General features: G+C 39.9%; 1 protein-coding gene across 1 annotated transcript; it reads right to left on the bottom strand.

Moving 5' to 3' along the window:
• Positions 1-3: 3 nt before the first annotated feature.
• Positions 4-16,181, bottom strand: LOC113669405 (TPR and ankyrin repeat-containing protein 1). Its single transcript, XM_089200724.1, has 11 exons — positions 15,848-16,181; positions 13,185-13,486; positions 12,538-12,777; positions 11,518-11,757; positions 11,022-11,175; positions 10,155-10,550; positions 9,387-9,603; positions 6,230-9,164; positions 5,127-5,738; positions 1,586-4,847; positions 4-1,204 (listed from the first exon to the last, which is right to left on the bottom strand). Exons 2-11 carry the CDS (start codon positions 13,461-13,463, stop codon positions 1,086-1,088), a joined length of 8,454 nt encoding a protein of 2,817 aa, XP_089056850.1. The 5' UTR covers positions 13,464-13,486; positions 15,848-16,181; the 3' UTR covers positions 4-1,085.
• Positions 16,182-17,252: the final 1,071 nt, after the last annotated feature.

Below are 17,252 nucleotides of genomic sequence, written 5' to 3'. Positions count from 1 at the left end.
TTCCACGCTAAATTATTTCCTTTAATGAAGAATTTAGGGTCAATATACATCCAAGTGGTCAATGAATTCCCAGTAACAATATAAGCTAATGGCATTATACAAGGTAATTCAGACACGTTTCTCGAATATTAATAGTGGCTGTCAGCCCATTCATATAAAACAACTCGTTATTCTGAGTCGATGTGTAACATGGAGCACTTCAGGATCTTCACGTTGAAATATTTAAAGAAGGTTCGGAACTTCATCCTGCTGGGTAATAAACAGCCAGCCGTGAGATAGTTTAGTGGACTGGAAACTGATCGGTGACAGAGAGAAATCATCTGCCCGTCGCTCTTTATGATACCCTCCCCTTTCGCCATCGAGTTTTCTTCGCGATAACCTCCCCAACAGAGTTTTTTGTAAGAAGATTTCCTCAGTCAATTTCGATATGGTTCGCTTCATCGTTAGAAATAACAACAACAACAAAAACTAATGCGAATTAGGTTCTCATAATATTATTTCACCAGTATGAACAAAGCTTAACTTTTCTGAAATTTTGACCAAATTTTGCAACCATGACAGCACATAGCAATCGTGGTAATTCACATGAAAACAAGGAAGTTTTCTAACTACAACAAAAAAGGCCAGATATATATATATATATATATATATATTTTTAAGGTAACATGTTTTGATTGAGCGGGTTGCAAAGCGGTGTCTCGCTCTCTTACACGAATACTTTTCTAAGCTTCTTGCTTTGCTAAGTTTTGCACGAAAAAGTAATTATTTCAAGACCATCCCCATGTTACACATTTCTTTCGTTGCCTTCTTTAACTTTGTACAGATCATCTGTCATTTCCTAAACCTACTGCACATAGGTTTATAACAACTGTCTTTATATCAAAATTCAGCTGATCTATTTTTGCAGTATAAATAAATTTATTATTATGATGATTAATATATTTTCATCACATTATATTCAAAGCGAGATAAATTATCAATCAACCCCTAACTTGACAAGTACAAATCAAACCCGTCCCATTCTCACGCACACTTTGAACAATCTTTGGCTGAGAGCATAGAAACTAGCTTCCAGTCATCATTTGCTACTTCTTCTTTCTCAGTCCAGGAACATGAGCATATCTGCCAGCCATACCATCCTGGTCGTTATCCAAGTCCCAGTCGGACGGGTCACTTACAAACGATGGGACAAGTCTGCTTTCATCTGTCAATAACAAACATATGATGAGTCTTGGTAACGATACTAGCTCGTACACATATCGCAATTCAAAGTTCACTAACAAACAGGGAAATATAATTCACACATTCTGATATGATTTTAAAGCATTTGTTTTCAACAGTTCTCCTTCTCTTCCACATCAAGTCTTATCTGGGAGTTTGCGAATGGAATATATAAATAAACCATTAAACAGAAAAATTAATCTTCAAAAAATAGATCCATAAATCACAAAACCGTTTACACAGTTACTAGCAATCGGGCGTTTTTTTCGGGCGAGACCGCGCTAAAACCGAAAAAAAGAACGTTCGTTGCACCTTTAATGATAGGGAAAAAAAAAGATGGCAAAAGTGCACAAACACCACTAACCTGTGAGTCGTGAGTTTTTTTCTGACAAAATTTCCTCCTCGCAAGACTTCAAAGCCTTTTTAAGGGCTGCAATGGCTGCCTTGAACGGCTCAAGGTTTGCCCAGTTACAGTGGTGTTGGATATCATTGGTTATGTCAACTATATTGGTTTCAGCCCTCTTAACTTCGTCCATCTTGTTACTTAAAATGCTCATTTGCCTTCCATGCTGTTCTGCGGTCCTTAAGAGTGATTCAGCCTGACTTGATAAGCTGCTTAATTTTGTGTGCTGCGGAAGCAGCTCGTCTACAAATAGCCTTCGATAGGCATTAAACTCCTCTATTTTCTTAAAGTGTGGGCTACCGACGGCTTGGTGACTTTCCAGAGTTGAGTATTCCGTAAAGCTGCTAGATATAGGATTTTTATCTTCTGGTTGCTTTTCCCATTCCTCCCCAGAAAACTGCACCTTATCACTCTTCTCTGAGCTGAAACGTACGTTACAAATACTGCAGCCGGACTGATCAACTTTAAAAGGGCTGAAGTATAAATTTACTGGGTCTTCAAGAGCTTCCTGTTGATGAGGAATTTCGTCAGGAATCAGCGCTTCCATTTCATTAGATTCCTCCCAGGATTCGGCTTGAATGACCTCTTCTCTCTCTATAGCTTCCAACTTGTCAGTTTGCGAACGGTCTAAATCTCTAGTGGGGTGGTCCTCGTCTGCGTTAAGTTCGTCCAACAATCCTTCCTCTACATCCCTTGACTCTATCACCTCTTCGGCTGGAAGTTCTTCTGTTCTTTGAGCCAATCTGTCCAACACATCAGTACAAAAGTTGTTACGGTAACATTCAGGGTTCACCTCTGGCCACCAAAGCTGTCGATGAACGTTTTCCCAATGAACGGTGCACAATTTCTCACCTTTCTCTCTCAACAGATTCTGAAGAATAACAACAATCTCACGGATTCCTTTGGCCTCTTGAACCTGTTCCAGGCAGACCACCATCCTGTCGGGAAGCTTGACTTCAGGGAGTGGTTTGATGTAAAGGTTTTTTAGGAGCCTGAATTCGCTCTCGTGTGGAACTGAATGACCACTATTGCATAACAGAGTTAGGACCAAGATAAGTGCCCGCTCTGCTTCTCCTGTGCGAATACTCTCCTTACGATGAAGGACTTTCTTTAGTACGTTGAACTTCTGGGAATATCCGCCTAGCATAAGAGACACCATGTCACGCAGGAACTTTTTCACGTCACTAATGGTCGATGGATGACTTTGATACAAGAAAACTGCCTGGTAAATTTCAACATGTTCGGAAGTGGTACAGTTAAGATTGTTCCAAAATGACATGACGGATAAATAACGAGCCGGTAGACACACGAGATCGCGAGAATTCTGAGCCTGTTGAAGTCGAGCGAACAAAGTGAGGAACACACACATGAAGTATTCCAGGATATCCAAACAATTTTTCGGCAAAGGGAATGGAAGTCGTTTTCCTGGGTTTGCAGTCATCGATAAGAAACGGCGAATTGCGTTGTGCCCAGCCTCAACGACGTCGCCACACGCATGTAAATATGTCTTGGACATTTCCCACCACCGTGAAAATAAAGTCATCTTTGTACCTTCCTCGACAACAATACCTACTGTTTTCGGAATACTGGGCTTGCCGTTTAGCATGACGCAGCTTCTCCTGAACTCCTCTTCGGTATCTGCAATCCAGGAAAGAATTCTAGACGAAGGAGAGCCAATAAGCTGAAGGAGATGCGAAACAGTCAGGAAGACATCAGCACTTTGAAGCTTGTCTTCATTCGTTGCGCGCTTCTGCCAAACTTCTTCGGCAAATTTTAAAAGACGCTGCTTGAAAAACCAAGGCGTTCTATCTCGGAAATAAGAGATGTAAGAATGTAGGGGGAAATCGGCTGATTGACCACTGGCAGGAAATAAAAATTCAAATAGTTTCTCACAAGATGCAAAGCCATCTCTCGGAAAAGGGTTTTCCGAGTCTTTAGTTGGGTTTGGTAAATTGATCTCCCACCTGTCATATTTCTTTTCCAATTTTTGAAAGTCGTAAGCTTGAGCATCAAGATACATTTCATCTAAAATTGCCTTGAACAGTGCGTCATTGGTATTCTGGGATGGGGGCTTGTGTTGGAGATGACAACTTCCGGAATTGCAAGGAAAGCCCATCAAAAAGTTCTGGCAGCTCTGATTTGTTATGAACGTTTTATCCAGGAGAACACGGATCGATTGAATAAGCTGGGTGACTCTGTTAAAGAGAACTTCAGCTATGCGTTCACGGACATCTTGGAGATCCAATTCCCATCTGTTGCCGGCAAAAGGGCGTTTCTGTAGTCTTTGGGCGAAGTAAAGAAAGCGATCCCCTTCTTTACGTCTTATAACTCTTTTAGATGGATCAACTTCTCTGGAAAGTCCAAAGTACTCCTCACACTGGTCGATATCCTTCTGTGTCATTACGTCCAGATTGCTGGCATTCAGGGATTTGATCAGTTGAAGGACATCTCGCACCAATCTCACTGCAAGGGAAGTGTCAATATCAGAAAGACCAGGATGATCCAGATGAGTGCAATCTAACATTACCCCAACACATTCCAGCGCCCCACAGATATTATAATTTGTGGGTGAATTGAAAATCCTGGCAGCCTCTACTGCTTTCGTACAGTCTGCAATACACTTAGCTTCCTCTAACAGAACTTCAGCGAAACCATTCATCTGGCCTGCTTCTTTGTAAAGGTTTTTAGCTTCACGTAGATGTTTAGTTTGCTCCTCTCTTGGCAAGTCCACTGTGCTACGAACGAGCGCCAAAGTACAATCAGCTGCAAGTCGATGGTGGCCAGATCTTTTAGCGTAGTCAGCTGCGACTAGAAAGGATCCCTTTTCTCTCATTATCTTTGCTGCTTCGACTGCTCTCCCCTCTTTAAGAAATTCGTTTGCAGCGTCGTCAAGTAACTTGCGCTTTTTCAAAAATTCAACTCGAATTTCCACAGGATTAACAAACTTGAGTGAGTTGTGCATTTCCGTCATGTTTCCACCCTTGAAACTGAGTTCAGCAGAGGCTAAGCACAATTCTTGTAGACTTCTTCCGGGTGCAAGAACCTCTTTCTGATCAGTTGATGATAGCTTCTCGAAACGCTTGAGAACATCGATAGCCTTTTGGTAAAGGTTCCCTCGGATAAGGACTTCTACTGCTTCCTTGTAGTTTCCAAGCTTCTCGAGGCACCGACTTGCTTCTAAAAAGCTACCCGCTCTTTCGAACCATTTTATCGCGTCCTTCTCCTGTAAAGATAAAATTAAATGCTTCACCATGAAACGCAAACCAGTGGCCCTTACTTTTCCTAGCTTTAACTGATTCTGTCAAATACATTTCTGCTGTACCAAACTATGATAGAAAATGAGCTGAGAACCAGCAGCAGCATAAGTAGATTAGTGTTTATAATCGCTGGTCAATAGTGGAACCTTATTTAGCTTTTCAAAACGTACGTTGACACAGATTCTCTACAAGGACATCCAATTTTCAGTGCAACCAAAATTAGAACTCAAATGGCTGACTCTTACCTCGCCGAGTCTCTGAAGAAGGCTTGCATATAGGGTTCTCTCCCTTGCATTGTACAGGCACACCTTAGTCTCTAGAATCATATTGCATTGAAGAAATTGGTCAGCTGCGCGTAAGAACTCATCCTTCAAACGCCGTGGCTCACTGTGAAGAGTTCGTGCATAGTCTGCTTGTACGTACGCTTTGCATTTTTGACTCATCTCGCCGTTACCACAAATTGTAAAACACTTCTCTGCAACCTTCCAAAGCTTCTTGCTGAAAAAGAAGTTTCCCTGTTTTTCCCATTCTTCTGGAGATGACGACCTGGAGAACATATTTTGTAAAGCCTGGCTACAACAGGGATCATTTCCCATGTCTGTTTGTAGTTTTGCCACGTTCACCAGGCTGAGTTGCTCGAAGTATTCGAATACAGGTCGCCGATTTTCCTCATCTTCGTCAAAGAACCAAACGTTTGCTCGGGCTCGAGTTACCGCTGTGTAAAGTTGCTTTAGTTCGGAGTTCAGGATTCTGTGCTTCTCAGAGTTGAACGCCAATGGACGGGATTTTACTTTCCCGGTCTCGTTGCCCACCACCTCCACCAGATATTGCGTAACAACTCTCCACTCAGCACACGCCTATGTAAAAAAATGACTAATATAATTAAAGAATCCAAAACAATAATTTTGCGGTGTAATGAGGAGTCTATTTCTTCTAGATTTGGCACCTATCTTTCAATATCGACTTAGTTCTTTATCGACTTCTTTATGCAAAAAAGAGATATATTTCACACGAAGAAATCGCAGCACTCCATGCAGGAACATGTCTTGAAGAGAGATGCTTTTTCTCCTTGTCACGAACGTGGGAAACAGAAATTCCCATAAGGAATCGAACCACACTTGTGAGAGAATGAAAACACACCTCTCTTCATCTCACCTCCGAGCTTAGAGTTCAGCATATCTCTCATTTTAAGACACATCTTCAAAATCCAAATTCAAGACTTATCTTAACTCTCAATTTTACCCTCTAGAGAAAAAACATGTGGAAGATATACCATCACATCCTAAAATCTTACACTCAGAGATTCACGCCGACCAGACAAAAAGGCGTCACTTAAGTTTTTCCTCACCTGTGAGTCTTTGAAGAAGTTGTAAACAAGAACGTCATCAAATTCTAATCCTTTTGCCTCGTAAATTGTCAGCACCAGTGCGTGGCTAAGTTCTTCCGGAAGACTTTCTCTTGCTTCGTTAGAGGCCACCAGGATAACTTGATGAGCACCAAATTCAATGGTGGTTGTCTCACGCTTATTTCCACGTAAAATAATCGCAAGATCTGATGGACTGCACGACTCAAGGAGCACTGGCTTGGGACCATCAAGCTGCCCTTGGTCTTTATCCAACTTATCAAATGATTCAGGAAAATATTTCTGCAAAATGTCGACGACACTGGAGGCCAAACTTAAAACTCCACTGTGTGACCGATAGTTTAAAATGAGCTGCTTTCGCTTTGGAACGACGATTTCTGCTTGAGCTCCAACAGCTTTGTAGTTTTCATTGAGGTAAAAGAATAGTGATCCCAGGTCCTCGAATCTGAAGGAAATACCTCGCATTACACTTTGGGCGGTGTCTCCAGTGAGAAAGATCGCATTGGGATCACGGCAACAGCGTATTAGCAGCATCAACTCTGCTTGAGTGAAGTCCTGCGTTTCATCCACGTACAACTCGTGGATTGACCAATCAGGAACTACGCACCGCCTCAATCGGTGATACAGATGGAACACAACGTCGTTCTCATCAAACATGTTGGACAATTTCCTAAAGTGCTCGTAAGATCTAAACAGCTTATAAACTTCTGCTCTACTTTCATCTTTGAAGTTAGACGCCCTCTTTCGTCCGATTCTTTGATAATTCTCAAGACTAAGATGACCACTTCCTGTATGCAGAGCCTCGTAAGAGCCCTTAATAAATGATCGTATCTCCATCCAAACCAACGATGGGTGGAAGCTAATCCGCTTCTTTTTCTTACACACTTTTGGCCACAAGTAGTTTTCAAATATACTGTAACTAACCAGGATCATGGATGTTCCCTGATGCAAAGTGGGTTCAGTGGGTTCCAAAGACTCCTCTTCCTCCTCTTCATCTGTGTCATCTTTGGAATCTTCGTTTTCGTCTTCGTCTTCATCCAGGATAGGAATAGTTGACAGCCGATTGCCTTCTTCACCCCAGTCTTGCACTCTCCCCTGCAAGCTTCCATCTTCATTACGTGGAAAGAAATAAGGCTCACGAAGAGAGGCATCTAACATGATGTAAAAGTCACGTGCATTCAAAAATAGTGGCCAGGACCCTGAAGTGTCATCGACGTCCTGAAGCTTGAGAGGCATGGCTTTATCTGGCCTCGAATCGTGTTTAACAAATAAGCATGCTTGACTCAAGGCCTTGAAATTCTTTTGGATTTCTTGACAAAGGACACCGTTCTTGGTTACAAACAACTGATGAAGATGTTCAAAACGTTCGCCGGACTCAGAACCAGTTCTGATTTGCACAGATGGATCCTCAAGACAACAGGCAGTTACCTCATCACAATCGCCATCCGCTACTCCACTGTCACTACTACTCTGTGCTTTTTGCAATTTGACGTGAGTACTTTCGACATCATGTCCTGGGTTAGGGTCTTCTAAATACGACTTTGGGCTCTCTTTGGGAAGAAAAACAGTGTTCTTTGGTATCCATGGCCCGCTTTTTGAGGCGCTTCTCCAGTATTGCAAGAAACATTTCCACAGACGATATAGGATGCAAGTTGTTTTCCCAGTTCCACTCCGCCCAATCAAGATGATGGAGCTCTGGGGGGTAGGTTCAAAGTTGATAATGTCATATTCCTCTTCTGTCACTCGAAATGGAAAATCGATCTCGACATTAAACGATTGCTGTTCCCGTATGGCCTGGATCATGGCGCTGGATAGGTAGTAAAACTTTAATACTTGATACTCATTATCATTATGGCTAGCTGGAGGAAAGAAGGTCACTTCATCATCACTCATTTCAGAATTTACCGCCTTTTCTTCTCGTCTAATCTGGGTAGATGAGCTAGCACACATGTTTTCTTGCGTAAGTTTAACGTACAGATTTGGACCTTGATTTTGGGAGGCCTCTTCCCTGGGAAGTCCCCTGAGTTCCTTTCTCAGGTTGCAACCTTTGCCACGAGTAAATGATGTAACGATGTTTTCTATGGCGCGCGAGACATTGTCATGATCAAACTCGATATTCCATATTCGAATGGTTTCCGAATAAATCGTGGACTTCATTTCACTGTCTTTGTCTGAATATCGGGGGGAGAAAGCAACTGCACATTCCCAGATGATTCTCGCAGCATCTGTCAATCTTGTTTCATACAAAAGCATGCCACGGCTCTTCGGGAGACCTTCAAGTCTTTTACACAAGTGTGGGGTCCAGTTGTCTCGGCCTTGAGCAAGACTTCTGACCTTGTCGAAAAAGCGCTCTTTTATCCATAACTCCAGTCGTTTGTCGCTTAATATTTTCCAAACTTTTGCAGTGCACTCTACATCCCACGGCAAGCCCTCGAAGGAAGACAACTTGACCACATTGTCATCGTTTCCTTTATCAACGTGGAATTCGTTTGATTCATGTTTTAGGAAAGTTCGGTTATCTTCTTCAACTCGACAAATCTGCTGCTGATGACTCCCGCAATATTGCTCTTCCCTGTTCACGTACAACTCAGCTTTCTCGTGTGGAATCACTTTTTTGACTTTCTTTGATGTTTTGAGCAAGTCACGCACATCTAACTTCTTGATAAGTGACAGGACACGTTCGCGGACAATGGCTAAAGGCTCCTTTTTCAGATTATTTGATTTTGAGGATGACATGGAAGGAGGAGTGGTTGGATTGTCACTTAGAGGACGCAGAGACTCAGGTTCCTCGATGGAACTTCTCTCAACTTTCGCCCCGTCAAGTTTTTCTTCCAAGTTTTGCTCTGCGGAATTTGAATCGAGGGAAGGTTCAGTGTTAAAATTCTCTTGGGCTGAGCTCAGTAGGTTTCTCCTATTATCCCTGGTAACAATAACAAAGTGAAAATGTACCATTAGACATAATTGAATAGACAGGGAATAATAAATTCATCAGACACGAATGTGAACTCAAACAATTTGTTAGCAAACTGATGGTCCACTTATTAATCAATCACAGAAAATGAAAACCAAGTTAGGTTTGAAAAAATGAAGAATTAATGGGATACCTTCAACTATACAATTAATCTAGTCTAAGACACTTTACCTAACTAACGCAGTAAGAAGATCCATGGGCTTCTGTTTTTGTTTGTTTGAAATCAGCGGGTTGCCTCCCGCTTCGAGAACAAGCTGCATAGCTTCTTGTCTCTTGGAATTTATTTTTCCTCGACAAAGGATATGCAGAAGAGTGTTTCCGTCTGCGTCCTGCAAATCGACAGAATATCTTTTCTCGTCGAGGAAGAACTTTAATATGGCGAAGTTGCCTGTTAACAAGAAAAAAACAATAAGAATGATGCATTCTACCATGTGTTTGACGTAAATGTTTCATGATTAACGGCCTACCATATTGACTATATTCCACATTTGCAATTATTATCATATAGTTGTTCGCTTATGTCCTCAATTCATCTTAATTCTAAGTTGATTCAGTTTGCAATAGTAATTAACTGTCAGTGGTAATTGTAGTGATTCTATTGATGCTGAAAAGTCCTCTTAGGCAGATTTAATAATGTATATATGTATGCATGTCAGTTTGTAAGTATGTGGTTAAGTACGTACGGTCGTTCGTACGTATGTACGCATGTACATATTTATGTGTGTATACATGTCTGCCCGTCAGCATCTGATTGGTTGAGAGTGGCGCCAATTTTTCCAGACCGATTCAAGGGCGAGGAAAGATTAAGGTAAGACATTACTATATCAGATTAGTTTCGTGACTCATTTAAAAACTGATCTACGGTGGTGAAGGCTTCTCTGGTTCGAGTGAATAAGTGATTTGTACAGCACGCTTATTCAAATCTGATTCTATTTTCACCTTTCCTGAGACCGATTCGCAGCGACTCATGTAAAATGCTGTCCCCGTCTTTTTCAACCAAATCATTGTCATCGGCTCCATATTGTAAAAGAATCACTGCCAACTCCGAGTTGTCTCTCTCCAAACAAATTTTCAGCGGTGACTTACTGCTGTTGGGGAGACCTCTAGCAAGAGCCTTTTTTTCTAGGAGGGTTGTCAACAGACGATTACAATTCTCGTCGTCCCATTTCAGAACCAAATCAAGCGGAACACAAGAGGCATCACAATCTGTAGCCCAAGACCCTTTACAAAAGAGCGTTGATAGATTTTCAATGGCCTCTGTTTTCACAGACTCAGTGATTAACTTTTCCACAAAATATTTAGGGACAGGAACTTCAGCTTCAAACACCTGAAATGCTTTAGAACGAAGACAGAGTTAGGTTTACAAAAAAGAAAAAAAACAGCGATTGCAAGAAACGTTGGACAAGCTGGGTACTCTTGAACGGTTGTAAAATCATATTGTTGGTGTCATTCCACCCAATAGTTCTGTTGTCTATTAACTTTTACGGTTAGTTTTTGGACATTTTGACGCTTCCCATCCATTGCGAACCCAGTTTCGGTCTCGAATCGTTACCCAACGATTTCATCTCAAGCCAGGGTTAGTAAATAGCCATACACTCTTTGTCATTTTAAACTGGAGTTCTCCGAGCCAGCAGATACACGCAACAACACTCCCCTCCCCCCCTCTCTACCTTCCTCAGCTTCACACAAAATAATGAAAAAGGGAGGTCACGCATTGGGCACACCTGCCCTAATTACATTTTGATCAAACAGAGAGCAAGAATAACTTATACACAAAAACTGATTCATCTGCTAATTTGTGTTCACCTTTTTGTCCTACTGCTGTAGAGAAAAACTTGACAAATTCTTTATATCTGCGGTCTCTCTTGTCCTCCATAATCTCCTGCGCCTTCTTGAAAGTTGTGAGAGCGTCATTACATTCTTGCACACAAAGACAGCATTTCCATAGCAGTGTGTAACCCTGTATGGCCGGACCAACTATCGTATTAGAGCCTCACCTTGAAAACTCCTCAAGATCTTATAGCACAGGAAATTTTGAAACTTAGATCCAAATAGGCACTTCTTTTTTGCTGGTTAAATATCCACTTCTATACACTTAATACAAACCCTAAGAGGTTAGCCTAATTAAGATGGGGTTAATATTTGTAGATGAATGATGGTAGAAACTGGGAACATTTTGAAATATCAAATAACATTTTTCTGATGAAAGACACAGAAATAGAGTGAAAATAATGACCTGACCTTGTTATCCTTCAGTTTACCACCAGAATTTCAAAAGGGATGTTGCAGTTTTAAATCTTACCTCAAATGAAGGAAATTGTTCCACATAGGTCCTTGCATCATTGACTGCCAGCTGATAATGACTTGACAAACTGGCTGATAAGATTGCTGATGCCCTTGAATGACTGATGTTAGCTTTAATGTGCATATCAGGTTCTGGTAAAAATGTTTCTGCCAGAGCAAAGCATTCAAGAGATATTTTCACAAATGATTTCGATTCCATTAGCCTTTTCCCACAATTAAACCAAATTTCTGCAAGTTCCTGGAAAAAAAGGGATGGAGTCAGCAGAATAACTAAATGGTCATTTTGCTCGGCAAAATTAACACAGCTGTCAAATGCTGGTGCATGTGCAAACATTGCAATGACTAGGTGGTGTGCTTTCAAGCTGTCAGAACCAAGTTGTCTCACACAAGTCACAAACAAACACACAGGCTAGTAAGTACTATGTTTAGAAGCCTATACCTTTTTTTTGGGAAAGCTAGAAACAGACTGGTAAATCAACAGGATACCAGAACCTAGATAAGCTTTACATTCAAAAAGTCCCAAGTTTTATTTGTAAAACTTGATGATTGTTTCAATTTTCTTTCATTTATCATACAAGACAGCAGTTGTTTTAGTCTCATGTTTTTCTTTGAAATTTTGCACCGAAAATCGGTGCATGACCAGCCAGAATTGATTCCCTGGTTATTAATTGATCCTTGAAAGAATTTTATCTTCACTTGGGCTTATAGTACATGGACTCTCCAAATCCAGATGAAAGTCAGCAAATAATGAATACCATACAGTACAAATTCATTCCTCCCCTGAAAAAATACTGAGTCTTTTATATACCAACAAACCACTCATTGACACCTGTTTATAAGGGCAAGAACATGCTAACTGGGTGCAGGTGACTCTGAATCGGTTTGAATCAATCATGATTAAATAATCACATGGTTACATTTGTAGAAGACCTTAAACAAGAAACAATACTCTAGCTGCATGATCCATCCTATGTCTCTATCTGATACCAACAGTGGCAGAGGGAAGACAAACATTTACCTGTGATGGATGTGTCTGGATTTCTTGGGCTTTCTTTAAGAATGTTGTGGCTTTCTTTGCAAAAGATGGTCCCATCTCACAGCACAACAGCAACATTTTAGACAACAGATCACTCATCAGGAGAAAATTATGTGGAGGCACAAAGTGAAGAGCAATTTCGTAGCCAACAAAAGCAAACTGTCTTTCTCTAGAATATTTACGTTTCTCATCAGCAAGAGCTATCCAAAGATTTGCACTTTCCTAGAAAACAAAACTTGTTAAGTAAATTAACTTGACATTTGAAGTTTATGATTAATTACTAGGTTATTTCTACCAAGTTTATGGTGGTTTTCTTAATTGTTGAAGATGACACCAAATTATTTATCAGTGGACATATCATCTAAAAATACTCAATCAACCCAAAAGATCTTTGTATGTTATGGATGGATGGAAATAGCCACTGCTTTAACTCACAGTTTGTGCCTACAGATTGGGAGTAAATGAGCCAAGTCAACCATTTAATAAGTACTGTATAATTCTAGTTAGCAAGATCAGTTAATTGAGTTAGCATAGTATGCTGTACATCAATGGAACAACATTATACAACGTGACATTCCATGTATTTTATGACTGACAGTAAAAATCCAATTAGATGATTAAACACTCACCTCAGAATGTTCATGATATCCCTCTGAAATACAGAGTTGAATTTGTTTCGAGGCATCTTGGAACTCTTTTACACAATAAAGTGCTTGTGCTAGTCCTCTGCGTAGTTTCCCAAGGTTCTGCAGAGTCTCATAAGAGCGACTCTTTTTGGCTAATCTCCAGATCACCCTTTGAAAACCATCAATTGCCTCCAAATAAAAACCCTGATTGAGACAGTCAAAAGCTGCAGCTTGAAGGGCCTCTGGTCCAAACTGGTTGTAGTGATAATAAGCCATTTGCATTCAAAACCTTCATGTCAAATGGGCTAGGACATAAAAATTTACCTTCCTTTAATAATCTTCTCATTTAAAAAATTTGCGTCAAGTCTAAAAGTGCCTCAATAGTGAATCTACAGAAATAACTACGCATTTATGAGGGAATCAATATTTGTCAAACATCTACTTATACAACCAAAATGGAGAGCAGCTTTCATGAATGACAAAAAGATGAGAAAAACAAAGACCAAGACTTGTGCCAATTGAGTATTTTCTATCACTGACCCAAATTTACGAACTACTTTACCTAGAGATTAAAAAAAAGGGAAAAGTTTGAAAGACAATAGTTGCAAAATTGGTCACACAATGGCTCCTTGGTCTTTCATTTTCCTACAATTTATTGGTTACTTTAAACAAACCTGAAATCTGATTTTTGTCACTGGCTACATTAAAGATGTGCTGTTGGGCAAAAAGTAGTGTCATTCATGAGTAAATAGCTCTGGGGCGAGCCCAGTTAGAGAGCAAAGATCCCTTGACCAGTGATTTCAAAATGGATGTAAGAAAACAAGGAGCAAGTCATCACCCAGATAGGCTGGTAAAGTGACTGGTATAATTTTAAAACCTGTTTTACAATCTCTGTCATCAAGGTTATTAAGAGAACAGACATAATTAGAGGAGACAGAGAGTTTTGAAATGTGCTGTGTATACTAAGACAGGCACAGTACACCTTATCTCCAATGTCCTTGTTGTAGATTATTGGCACAAGAAAACCTTTTTGCAATAATAGCAGGATCCATTCATTATCCACAAAACCTAGAACATATTATTTCTCCATATTAGAGCCCCTTTCCCCTCCTCCTCTCCTCCTTCCTCTTTCTCCACCAATCATGAGTTGGTGGGGAGTTTTTGCAGGCTGAACTGTTAGCTAATAATTCTGGTAAGTAAGAGATAAATACCAAAAACAGAGGTATTAATCCATATATATGTATATATGGATTAATACTGACATTCAAGGTATTTGTCTGAGTTATTTCATGATATTATTCATGGGGGATCTTTATATAATGATGCTTTCTTCAAGGGGCCAAACATCAGCTAATTAGGGTCACACCTTCATCAGATCAAATTAGATACAACAAAAGCAGCCTGATGTGTGCGTTTTTCACACGACTGTGAAAAGTTGTTGTGAATTCCTCTGTGACAAGTGCTAGACTTTTTTGTACTTTGATATTTTGGTGAGTCCACAAGGGACTAAGCATTGCATTTCTTTGTTTTTTGTTTATGTGTTCTGTTGTTTGATATTTTGTTTTTGTTCTTGTTTGCTAGTTTTTTGGTAAATGTGTATGAATGTTTTCCAACAACTCATTTCTCTGTTTGTACTGTTATTATAGATGGCATGTATAGCAATGAGGAGCTTTTTCTTCCTCAAAACAGTTTCTTGGAATAAATATTACTACACAATATCAGTATTGATTCTATTTTAGACGGCCTGGTAGCTAGTGATGAGCCTGCTCCACCAAATTCATGTGCGGAAGAATTAAAGCAAGTAGTGACTGAGGAAAGTATCACGGATGGACAGAAAGACAGGAAATTTCATTGAAAAGAAACATGCATTTTCTCTCCATACTGTTTGTAGTGAAGTATCTTTGCAAATGACATTATTAACAGAAAATTAGGCCGAAATTTGTCAAGGGGAAGAATTTGATGTTCTCAGGAAGAGCAAGGTTCAACTGAGTAATTGGAAAGTAAAAAATTAATAAGGGATTAATTTGTTGAAATTCTAATGAATCCTTCACTTCAGGAATTTATTTGTAAAAATCCCTGAAACAAGGGATTTATACAGATAAATCCCTGAAACGAGGGATTCATAAAGATAAATCCTTCATTTACAGTCAAATTCAATTCATCAGCCCCGCTCTTCCCTGCTACATTATCAAGCCCTCCCCGGACTTTCAGTTTGTTGATATTCAACAAGGTTGTTAGTTAAATAAAGGTTAATAAAGCTAAGTTTTCCGTTTTTCTTACGATGTAGTCACGTGTGACTACATCGTGAGACAAACGGAAAACTTAGCTTTTCACCACGATGAATAACCACAGACTTTTTTACGTAAATAAAGGTTTTTGAATAACAAAAGAAAAGGTGTGAATCATGAAATAAAAATGAAAATAAAAAGCGGCTAAAGTAGAGCCATTGACAGGACATTGATGTTGTTACAACGATGTCAAGTTTAAAATAAACCCTAATGAACGAGTGCGATCGGTGCGAAACACAACAGCGATGCTTAAGTTTAAATATGAATCAAAACATAAATGGCTCGTCGAGGAAGTAAGGAGACATTCTCTGTATTGTGAGGATATGCAAATATTTGCACATGTTAAATTTAGCTTTATATTATGAACTGCTCTCTTACTAATCAACGGTAAAGTCCATCGATGACGGTTCCTGTGAACCAAACAAAAGCCAACCATTGAAGATGACTGTCCTGCAAGCCTGCGCAGGTTCCTTTTCTTTCGATCAGGAGGACCGATAGTAGAGAATTATATTTTACTTCCGCCTTCTTTCCACGTCTTCTTGATTAAATTTTCTTTGTAGCAAAGTTGACAAGTGTTAATATTTCACATATCCAACTACGTTCCACAAGGTGATCGTAAAAACGTTTAAATAATTCACTCTTCGCGAACAAAGACGAAATTCCCAGAAACACACGAAACGGAACACGTTTGTTATTAACGAGAACACAATTCGCCCGCGAACATGCTGGTCCGCTGTCACATCCATGGTTGCGCTTGGTCAACCGGTCGTTTGGAATCGTATTTGCCGCCTTCTAACAAAACCGAAAGAGAATCAGATCAGCTGTGGCTTTCACCGACGTTCTATGGACATAATGGAGCTAATCCTTTAATTAAGAAGCCTTTCGAGGATGTAGGGAGTTGGGGTCTATAATGGGGTGTTGTAGGGTACAACAGATATTTGCCCCTCGACTCCATTCATACGTACTTCAACCCACCCCTTTTTATTATTATTATTTTCTTTTTTTCTTTTTTGAAAAACACCGTCTACTCCTTCGCCATAAATCAACAAAGTTAGTTCATAATTTCGATATGGTTTGCTACATCGTGAGAAACAACAACTACAACAAAGAATACTACTTATTATTTTCTCATCATCTTATTTCACCAGGATGACTAACGCTACCCTGATTTCTTTTACCAACCGTCGCAACCATGACAGAACATAGCAATCGTAGAAACTAACAGAAAGAATATGACACATTTTAGTTCAGCGGATTACAAAGAAGTGTCCCCTTACTATTAAAATATCTCGATTTATTTAATTACAAATTGTAAAACACGTTTACTACGATCGAGTAAGTATTCTCCAGTTGGATTTTCCACTAACTCTTGTAAGAAAAAAGCAATATCAGGGCCATCTTCACGTTACACATTTCTTTCGTTGCCTTCTTTATCTTTGCACAAAGCATCTGTCATTCCCAAAAATTGCATTTAATCACATTACTCGGGGCGAGATGAATAATCAATCAACCCTTAACTTGACAAGTACAGAGCAACCCCATCCCATTCTCCCTCATGCTTTGAATAATCTTTGGCGACACGTACAAAAACAAGTTTCTACTCCTCGTTTGATGTTTTTTCTTTCTCAGTTCAGGCATGGGTATATCTGCCACTGATAAAGGAAGTTAATTAAAATGGCTGTTAACAAGCTAATGGTAGAGTTAAGTAGTGATGAGGAATGAATACAGGGGCTGGGGTCGATCTGTTCCACCAAGCTTACTCTGTAAAGATTATTCTAACTTT

Source organism: Pocillopora damicornis, chromosome 1 (genome assembly GCF_964200805.1).
Source record: "Pocillopora damicornis chromosome 1, jaPocDami1.2, whole genome shotgun sequence".
In the NCBI taxonomy this organism is placed as follows: Eukaryota; Metazoa; Cnidaria; class Anthozoa; order Scleractinia; family Pocilloporidae; genus Pocillopora; species Pocillopora damicornis.
Note: the sequence above shows the minus strand (reverse complement) of the source record. Positions and strands in the feature narration are given on the sequence as shown.